General features: G+C 36.2%; 1 protein-coding gene across 4 annotated transcripts in view; it reads left to right on the forward strand.

Moving 5' to 3' along the window:
• The window catches only part of dab2.L (Dab, mitogen-responsive phosphoprotein, homolog 2 L homeolog), an 83,084-nt gene extending 78,200 nt beyond the window's left edge, over positions 1–4,884 (forward strand). For 3 of the 4 annotated variants that reach the window (XM_041574273.1, XM_041574326.1, XM_041574306.1), the window contains 3 exons: positions 1,024–1,136; positions 1,335–1,410; positions 3,894–4,672. In XM_041574273.1, coding sequence (XP_041430207.1) covers positions 1,024–1,136; positions 1,335–1,391 — 170 coding nt within the window. In that variant the 3' untranslated portion in view covers positions 1,392–1,410; positions 3,894–4,672. 4 annotated transcript variants of the gene reach the window in all.
• The last annotated feature ends 4,530 nt before the right edge of the window (positions 4,885–9,414 follow it).

A 9,414-nucleotide genomic window follows, 5' to 3' on the forward strand; every position in this document is an offset into this window, starting at 1 on the left:
ATTTGATTAAAATGGAGTCTATGGGAGATGGCCTTCCCTTAATTCAGAGCTTTCTGGATAATGGATTTCCAGATAATGGATCCCATACCTGTTGTCACAACTCATATTTTAGTATCTTTTAAACAAAGTATCTCAAAGGTATGATAGACACTAATCATCTGGAAACCTTTTCATGAAAAGGTTGTACAACCCTTTGCAATTCCATTTTTTAATGTTTGTAATGCTTAAAGGACAAGGAAAGTTAAACTAAAGAATTAGGCTAGAAATGTTGTATGCTATGTTTTGTGCTTCTGTACCAGCCCAAGGCAACCGCAGCCCTTTAGTAGTAAAGATCTGTGTCTCCAAAGATGCCCCAGTAGCTCCCCATCTTCTTTTCTGCTGATTCACTGCACATGCTCTGTGCTGCTGTCACTTACTGAGCTTAGGGACCCACTCACAATATACAGTACACATAGAATAGAAATGTCACAATATAAGGCTGAATTAATACAGATAATTACTACATGGCAGCACAGAAACCAGTGCAATTAGCATCAGAATTTAATAATCAGTCCTGTAGCATCAGCTTATATTACAGGGGAAGCTCATTTTCTGCTGGATAATTAGTGACGAGCCCTAAGCTTAGCTTCTCAACAGCTGCTCAGAGCCCACTGAGCATGTGAGTGTCACAGACACTTTCCAAGATGGTGACCCCCTGTGACAAGTTTGAAGTCCTGGATCATTGCTGCTATTGACAAGCTGAAACTTTGGGCTGGTGCAATAATTACGTATATAAAACATGGCATTTTTAGCCCTATTTATTTTTAGGGTTTAGTTCTCCTTTAACAAATAATGGTGTGATTATAATGAGAAAATATTTTTCTAAATTCATATTCAACTTGTGATTAGATATTCACTTAAATAGTTTGATAACATTTCCAGTAAACGGTACATTTTCAAATGTATATGGTCCTTGGGGCCAGTTTTAGGAAATGTTGTTATATAACTGATAATAGTTTTGTATTTGATTTTCTTCCCTCTCAGATGCACCAAAGCCTGCCCCACGAGCACATACACTACCAGTGTCAAAGCCCACTGAGGGGTTATTTGAAAATCCCTTTGGTTCAGATTCTTTCACTTCTTCATTACAAAACTCTGTAAGTCATACAGGTTTTTTTTTGCATGATGTCACATTTACATTATTGCATAAAAATCGCAATATTATTGTATATATATTATAATGGAAGAGAAATATCTGTGATGTTGTAGCTAGTGATGGGCGCATTTGTCCCGTATTGCTTCGCCGGAAAATTTTCGAAATTCGTGAAAGTCGATGTCTCATTTGCTCTTTGCAGAAAGCCACAGCACATCTGTTGACATCTTCTGATCCATTCGGGGATCCATTTGCTTAAGAAAGTTTCTACTGCATTTGTAAGTTACTGTCTGGTGTTTCTGTGATTACAATATTATCTATAATTTGTGTAAAGATCCCACCCATAAGGCATGTTTCACTTTGTTGAGTTTAAGGCAAACATAAAGGTGCTCCTAAATCTACTATATTTATAGATAGATATAATCATGGATTTTCTCTTTTTATGATTGCTACTTGTTTCACTTGGGGCACATAAAAGGGTAGTTCATCTTTAAGTTAACTTTTAGGGGCCTATCTAATAAACTTCGATTTTTTTTCTGGTCGAGTTTTTAAAGGAAAAAAAATAAAAAAAATTTAGATTTAGATTTAGTGGGGTATTTACTAAAACTCGCATTTATCTATTTTTTTTATAAAAACAAAGTATCTAAGGTTTGAGATGGAGTATTTTCACATTTGGGTATTTTCACTTTGTTGAGTTTAAGGCAAACATAAAGGTGCTCCTAAATCTACTATATTTATAGATACCGTATATACCCGAGTATAAGCCGAGTTTTTCAGCCCCCAAAATATGCTGAAAAACTCTACCTCGACTTATACTTGGGTCAAGCGCAAAAACAGTCGCCGGCGTCTAAGAATAGTTGCTGGCGCCTAAGAATAGTCGCCGGCGTCCAAGAATAGTCTCCAAGAATATTTGCCAGCGTCCAAGAATGGTCGCCGGCATCCAAAAACGAGATGCAAGCACCTCCAATGGGAGCAAGAACCCTCAATTTTTTGATTGAAACTTACCAGAAGCTGCTGCATTTCTCACCCTAGGCTTATACTCGAGTCAATAAGCTTTCCCAGTTTTTGGAGGTAAAATTAGGTACCTCGGCTTATACTCGGGACGGCTTATAATCGAGTATATACGGTAGATATAATCATGGATTTTCTCTTTTTATGATTGCTACTTGATTCACTTGGGGCACATAAAAGGGTAGTTCATCTTTAAGTTAACTTTTAGGGGCCTATCTAATAAACTTCGCTTTTTTTTTCTGGTCGAGTTTTTAAAGGAAAAAAAAAAAAATAATTAGATTTAGATTTAGTGGGGTATTTACTAAAACTCGCATTTATCTATTTTTTTTATTAAAACAAAGTATCTAAGGTTTGAGATGGAGTATTTTCACATTTGGATTTTTAGCAGCGTTGGGGTATAATAAATCTGTAAAATTATTATTTTAAGTTTTCTTCTTCTTAAATTTCGAGTTTTCCCCCTTTAAAACCCCATAAAAATACGAGGTTTAATAAATAGGTCACCTTATTATATCTCAAAGCTGCTAAAAATCCAAATCTGAAAATACTCCAGCTAAAACCTGTTGAGGTTATGCAGAAGTCAATGGCAGATGTCCCTGAAGACGTTTCTTGACATTGTGATCGGCTCTGGTTTTCACCCGATAATACGATAAATTCTATTTGTTGCAGTGACAATCCGATAAAGTTGAGTTTTCAGAGCATCAATTAGAAAAAGTCTTACAATTCAAATTGACACATGATTTTGTTGCAACGATTTTTTCACACTGACTTTTTCAAGAAGAATTTTTGGAAAATATGGGGATTTGGGTTTGGTCTTTTTTTAGAGTGAGAAAAAGTTGTGTTTTAGTAAATACCCCTATTAGTGTGTTGTAGAATGGCTACTTCTAATCAACTTTTCAATTGGCTTTCATGTTTTCTTTTTTATAGTTTTTGAATTATTTCTCTTCTTCTTCTGACTCTTTCCAGCTTTCAAATGGGGGGGGGCACTGACCCCATCTAAGAAACAAATGCTCTGCAAAAAAAGCTTAACTCAAAAACACAAGTAATTAAAATTGAAAAACAATTATCTCTCCACATCATACTAAAAGTATCTTCTCTACATCATACTAAAAGTTAATTTAAAGGTAAACAACCCCTTTAAAAGGTGACAAGTAAAAGCTGGTATAAAGAACAAAAAAAACCAAAGAGCCATACATGGGTCAAACAGGTTTGAATGTTTCACCTGAAACACTGTACGTACATTCAGCCTATGGGTGATCAGATTGACCTAATTATATACTGAATAATGGTAAGAGCTGTCCAGAAACATCTGGCGACCTAAGTTTAAGAAACCGGGCCTTACAGTCACCTGCTTTAATATAAATAATATCAACAAAATGAATGTATCCAAGAAGCTATGGTATATGCTACTTCCAAATAACCCCTTAGAGATCTGTTTTACAACTGCAATTTGGAGAGAACCAGCTCCATAAGTAGTCATTGTAGCTATGGGTTTGAATGAGTTTCCCTTGTGTGTGTGCCATTTTAAAACTCAAATCACAAAACTCTACATTCTACGGACTTTATCAAATTCAAGGTTTCTTGTCTCAGTCTCATAAAATTCTGTAGTTCAGTTACTGTACTGTGGCCAAGGACGATTTCTACTACAGCCTTAAGCAGAGAGTTATGACTGGTAAATGGAATAATCTTGTTTGGTAATACTTTTACTTGGATATGTTTATTATTTGTATAAATGATGTCTTTTCTATTACAGCCATGGACAAAGCATCAAGCAAAAATATACAGAAGATACTTGCCAGCCTCACTAAGACATCTCATCGTTTTCCAGTTTATTTATTGCCAAATAATTTCCAAAGAATTCCCACCAGATTGCATCAAATTAGGGTGGACCACAATTTCATAAATCCAAGTCCCCAAGACAGTTAGTTTGTGTTAGCATCCATGAAATTACCATTTTATTTAGTTAAGCGCATTCACATTTCCACTTGCAAGCGTTCGTGCTGAATGGTAAAAAAGTTTGGAAAATGCTTGTGGTATTTTAGTGAGTAGACAGACCTGCAGACAAATAGTATCAGCAAATATCTGGAAGCAGGGATATTCAATGCAACCCCAAGACTGCCTTAATGAAAGCAGACTGAGAAATTTAACCAAAGCTACACGAGGCACCTTGTAGGAGGAGCAGGACCTGGAATCGATAATAGTCAATAACAGTAACATTCCCTCTTTTCTGGCCATGTGTCCGATCAGGAAATAATCTCATATAATAAATACTTTAGATGTTCATATATCCTGAGCATAAAACATAAAGCTCAAGAACAAATTATCCCCTGCTAAATTCTGGATCATGCATCAATTTCCCATTTAATGATTGGCATAATGCATGGTACAGTTTTTATCCGATCTGCTTTTTCATTGTTCAGCTATGTTTGATCTTTTGGGACATGTTCACACCAATGATATATTTAAAAAAAAAATATCTTGATATCAAAGGGTGTGTCTGTTATATTGCATTAAAGAATGCTTTTTCTATGACATCACACTATAACATCAACATATTGCATTAAAGATTGCTTTTTCTATGACATCACACCAAGTGAGCACAACTCTACACACCCAACAAATTGTCATGTCTATTTATGAAGCCTCGATTTTTTTCTGGTCCTGTTTTTTAGTAGGAAAAACAACTCAAATTTTTTCAAAATGTATTATGCTCTAAAGTTGTTAAAAAATCCAAATCCAAAAAAGCTCCAGCTAAAAAACTATCGAAGTCATGTAAAAAGTCAATGCAGAAGTCCCTTTTACTATTTGAAGATGTTTCTTGCCTTCATGATCTTCAAGGTTTTCAGGCTGGTTTTTGTTTGATAATCCAAAAAAGTAGACTTTTCTGGGCATCAAATCGATAAAAACTAACGATTTGCCACGTGATTTTGTTGAGACTTTTTCCTGCACCGATTTTTTCGATCTGATTTTTGGAAAAAAATAGGTACATTTGTGGATGAGAGTTAGGTCAACTTTGTTTTAATAAAAAAAAAAAAGGGTAAATACTAAGGATGCACCACTATTTTGGATTCGGCCGAACCCCTGAATCTTTCGTAAAAGATTCGGCCGAATACCGAACCAAATACTAATTTGCATATGCAAATTAGGGGTGGGAAGGGGAAAACATTTTTTACTTCCTTGTTTTTGCATATGCAAATTAGGATTCGGATTGGCCAGGCAGAAGGGTTTGGACTGAATCCGAATCCTGCTGAAAAAGGCAGAATCCCGAATTTGGTGCATCCCTAGTAAATACCCCCCTAAGAGTCTTGAAACTGAGTGCTAGTGTAATTTAATCATTACAGTTTACCAAGTGAGAGCAGACAACGAGACGTGCCATCTTAGTGATGTTGGATTTAGAATAACTGGGGTCCAGGCAGCACTTTGCCTTAAGCTCAACAGCAAATTGCTAATACCAAGTTTAGGGAAAATGCTACAGATCTGTCAAAAGTCCCATACATCTCATTAACACTATTAATACAGTAAGGCATTTGATTAAACACATGCTACCAAACATAGCCCCAAACATGATTGAGTAAATTCCCACCTATAGCCAACTGTACCCTGGCTGGCCAACCCAACCATCTATTTAATCTGAAGAAGAAGACGGATTTACTGGTGTGCATTTGGCATGTTCTTATGACCTGGAACATAACTGGACTGAAACTGGAGATCACTTTGTGGTTTCATCTGACAGGAAGAATGCATAAATACATTTAATATATTATTATAAATTTTCAATGATTTAGGAGCAAAAGTCCCAAATGTGATTGAGTAAATTCCCACCTATAGCCAACTTCACCCTTGGACCCTGGCTGGTCATCCCAACCATCTAGTTAATCTGATTAAGAAGAAGACGGATTTACTGGTGTGCAGGTGGCTTGTTCTTATGACCTGGAACATAATTGGACTGTCTCTGAAACTGGAGATCACTTTGCGGTTCCATCTGACAGGAAGAATGCATAAATACATTTAATATGTTGTCAATTTTCAATCATTTAGGAAACAAAATATTTAATTTCCACAATAAATTGTGATCCATGTGGTGTTATATACCTCAACTGGGATTACTGGAACTGGAAAAGAACAGCAACGTATGTTTTTAGCCAGGGTTATAACATCTTCCATGAACAAAAAGTTCTGTCCAAAGCATCTTATTGGCAGTGGTGTCACCAATAAAGAATTTGCTCACCACCCGACAGCCATTTTGGTGGATCTGAAACTTTTTTCAAATATACCTCCAGAACATTAGGTACCATTATATCGTACTTGAGCAGTCTGATGGACTTTACATTGAACAGGGACTGCAAATATGTCTGGATATTACCGTCATTGGAGAACTCATCCAAAACTCTATGGCCACATGTTGGTTTTCAAGATAGATCAGTTCAGCCATGACTGTTGAAAACAAAAACTTCCTTCTAGCCCGTTTTTTATTTTTTTTAAGTTGATCTGGTATCAGCTACGAAATATAGGAACGAGATTCCCATGACACTACAATTAGTCGTGCCTCAATTCTTTTCATTATGAACTCAAACAAGTGATCAGCTAGAGACGAATCATACACTATTTACACTTGATATAAACTGAAAACTCTAATTTTGAAAGTGATTTTTTTCCTCATCAGGTGGAAACCTGTATACTTATGCTATCAATGCACTTTTTTTACTTTGTAAAACCAACCAATCTATGAGGTTTTTAATGTGTATTTTTTTTTTTCTTCTTCTGGATCTATGAAGGACCGTATAAACATACATTATGCTTCTTGATGTCTGTATAAGCTCAGATCTGTTCCTGTGATGTATTCAATACATTTCAATATGCTACAGAATACACTATTAAAGTTCCATCGCCGTTATTTTGCTTTATGATGATAATGCAGCTGCTTTGTACATTCATGGTTTCTGTATTTAGGAAATGTTTGTAGTTCAGTGACAACATTTGGGAGAGGAACTTTCATCAGAATATGCTGCAAAGGCATAGATGTAGGCAAATGAAAGGGTTTGAGGCTTTGAAAGCAACATTATTTGCGCAGAGGAGACCATTGTTGCCCAATTATTTTATTATTAGCGTTATTTGAAAACGGCTTTAGAATTTACTGGTTCCAAGGATCTATGTGCCCAGCTTTTTACTTTTCTCCATTAGGGCAATGGCTACTTTGGCTGCTTTAGGAGCCATGTTTTTAGCACAGCTATGGGAGCTATTATCCAAAAAGCTCTGTAATAATTCTTCATTATTAAGCCATTTCATTTTCCGCTCTGTAATAATACGACAGCAGGGGTTATTTATGACCACAAATGCATTTGGCCATAGAACTATTTATTGATATTGATCACAAGACGGTTCTCTTGTTTGCTTTCATTTTTAAATGTGGTGTTTCACATTAGGAAAGGATTGCCTTTTTAGGAAACACAGAGTCCCAGGCATTCCAGATAATATGAATCCAAAAAAATAATAAGTTGTTACTATAACCGGATCACAGTATATGATACAGCATAAAAGGATTAGAATACCATCATATAAAAATTCCTGATGCGTTTCATGCCTAAATAGGGCAATCAGTCATAGTGCCAGTCTGTAATATTTCTGGATTCTTATTACCTACACGTTATGCTGAAGGTCTGAGTCATGTGTACCTGGACCATCTACTTCTATGGTTTTTCTTCTATGGATGATAGATCCATATATAATAGATCCCATATCTGTTGCCTAAAAAATTAGCACCCGAAGCAGCTAACCAATGGCCTTGAATGCATATTTTGTCTGACAAGCACTAAAGGCAAAACAATAAAATCCCATTTTTACTTTCTTTAATGAAAAGGAAACCTATCTCCAATATACTTTAATTAAAAAATGTGTACTGTTATCATAAGAAACCTGACTGTATGCAGTGAAATTCCCCTTCATTTACTTGCTCTGACAGCTGCAGTTAGGAAACTTCAGACGGTCCCTAACTGCTGTGCAGGGAAACAATTATACTTTCAAACGACAGGAGGAGCACCTCCCCCACCTTACTTCCCAGAACTCGAGCAGCTTTGTTTGTTTCCCTGTAACAACTGTATAGATTTGTATCCACAGACCCAGTGCAGTCTGTATATTCTGATTATTAATCAGTCTTGCTGTATCGGCTTCTATGGCAGATATTATTTGACCTGTGCTGTTTTGATAATTTATGACGATCCCTAAGCTTAACCTCCCAACTGAAGCCCAGACCACACTGAGCATGTGCGTAGTCTTGGTCTTGCAAAGATGTTTAACAAAATTACAAGATGACAGCCCCCTGAGGCCAACTTTAAAAGCATAAATAATTTGTTCAATTAGGCTTCTGGTGCAGTAAGTTCATCTTTATATTTAGTATACAAAATACAGCATTTGTAACATTATTCTATTTTAGACTTTAGTTACCCTTTAATGTGTCCGCAGGAGTCCTGTGTGTTACTACCCTTAGCCCCTGTATTTATATGGCTCCAGTGTTGTCTTTTCTTGTATGATCTTGGCATGATCAAGTACTAATCCATTTTAAAGACCTTAAAGGTGTTTATTTATTTTTTTTGGTAGTTGAATGCCTAATACAGGTATGGGACCTGTTATCCAGAATCCTCGGGACCTGGGGTTTTCCGGATAACGGATCTTTCCGTAATTTGGGTCTTCATGCCTTATGTCTACTAGAAATTCATTTAAACATTAAATAAACCCAATAGGCTGGTTTTGCCTCCATTAAGGATTAATTATATATTAGTTGGGATCAAGTACAAGCTACTGTTTTATTATTACAGAGAAAAAGGAAATCATTTTTAAGTTTGGATTATTTGGATAAAATGGAGTCTATGGGAGACAGCCATTCCGTAATTCGGAGCTTTCTGGATATCGGGTTTCCGGATAAGGGATCCTATACCTGTATTACTTAATTCATCTACTACTTTAGACCAGCTGTGACCAATGGAAATCAATGGGATACATTTCGGCTGTTAAAAAAATTAACACTCCTCCAGAGGATGAAAAAAAAATCTAAAGACATCTCAGATTTGCCTCAAGGAGAAACAATTGCTTCATGACTTCAAAGGGGCAATACAGTTAGTCTATGGGGCAAATTCACTAAAGTTCAAATTTTCACCTGTGAAGGCTTTGCCACACTTCACCAGGTGCAAATTCGCTACTACTACACTAATTCACGAAAATGAAAAGTTGCGTCTCTGCAGCCAAACACTGGTGAAGTTTCGCTAGTGTAAATTTTTCAG

This window comes from Xenopus laevis, chromosome 1L (genome assembly GCF_017654675.1).
Source record: "Xenopus laevis strain J_2021 chromosome 1L, Xenopus_laevis_v10.1, whole genome shotgun sequence".
Lineage (NCBI taxonomy): Eukaryota > Metazoa > Chordata > Amphibia > Anura > Pipidae > Xenopus > Xenopus laevis.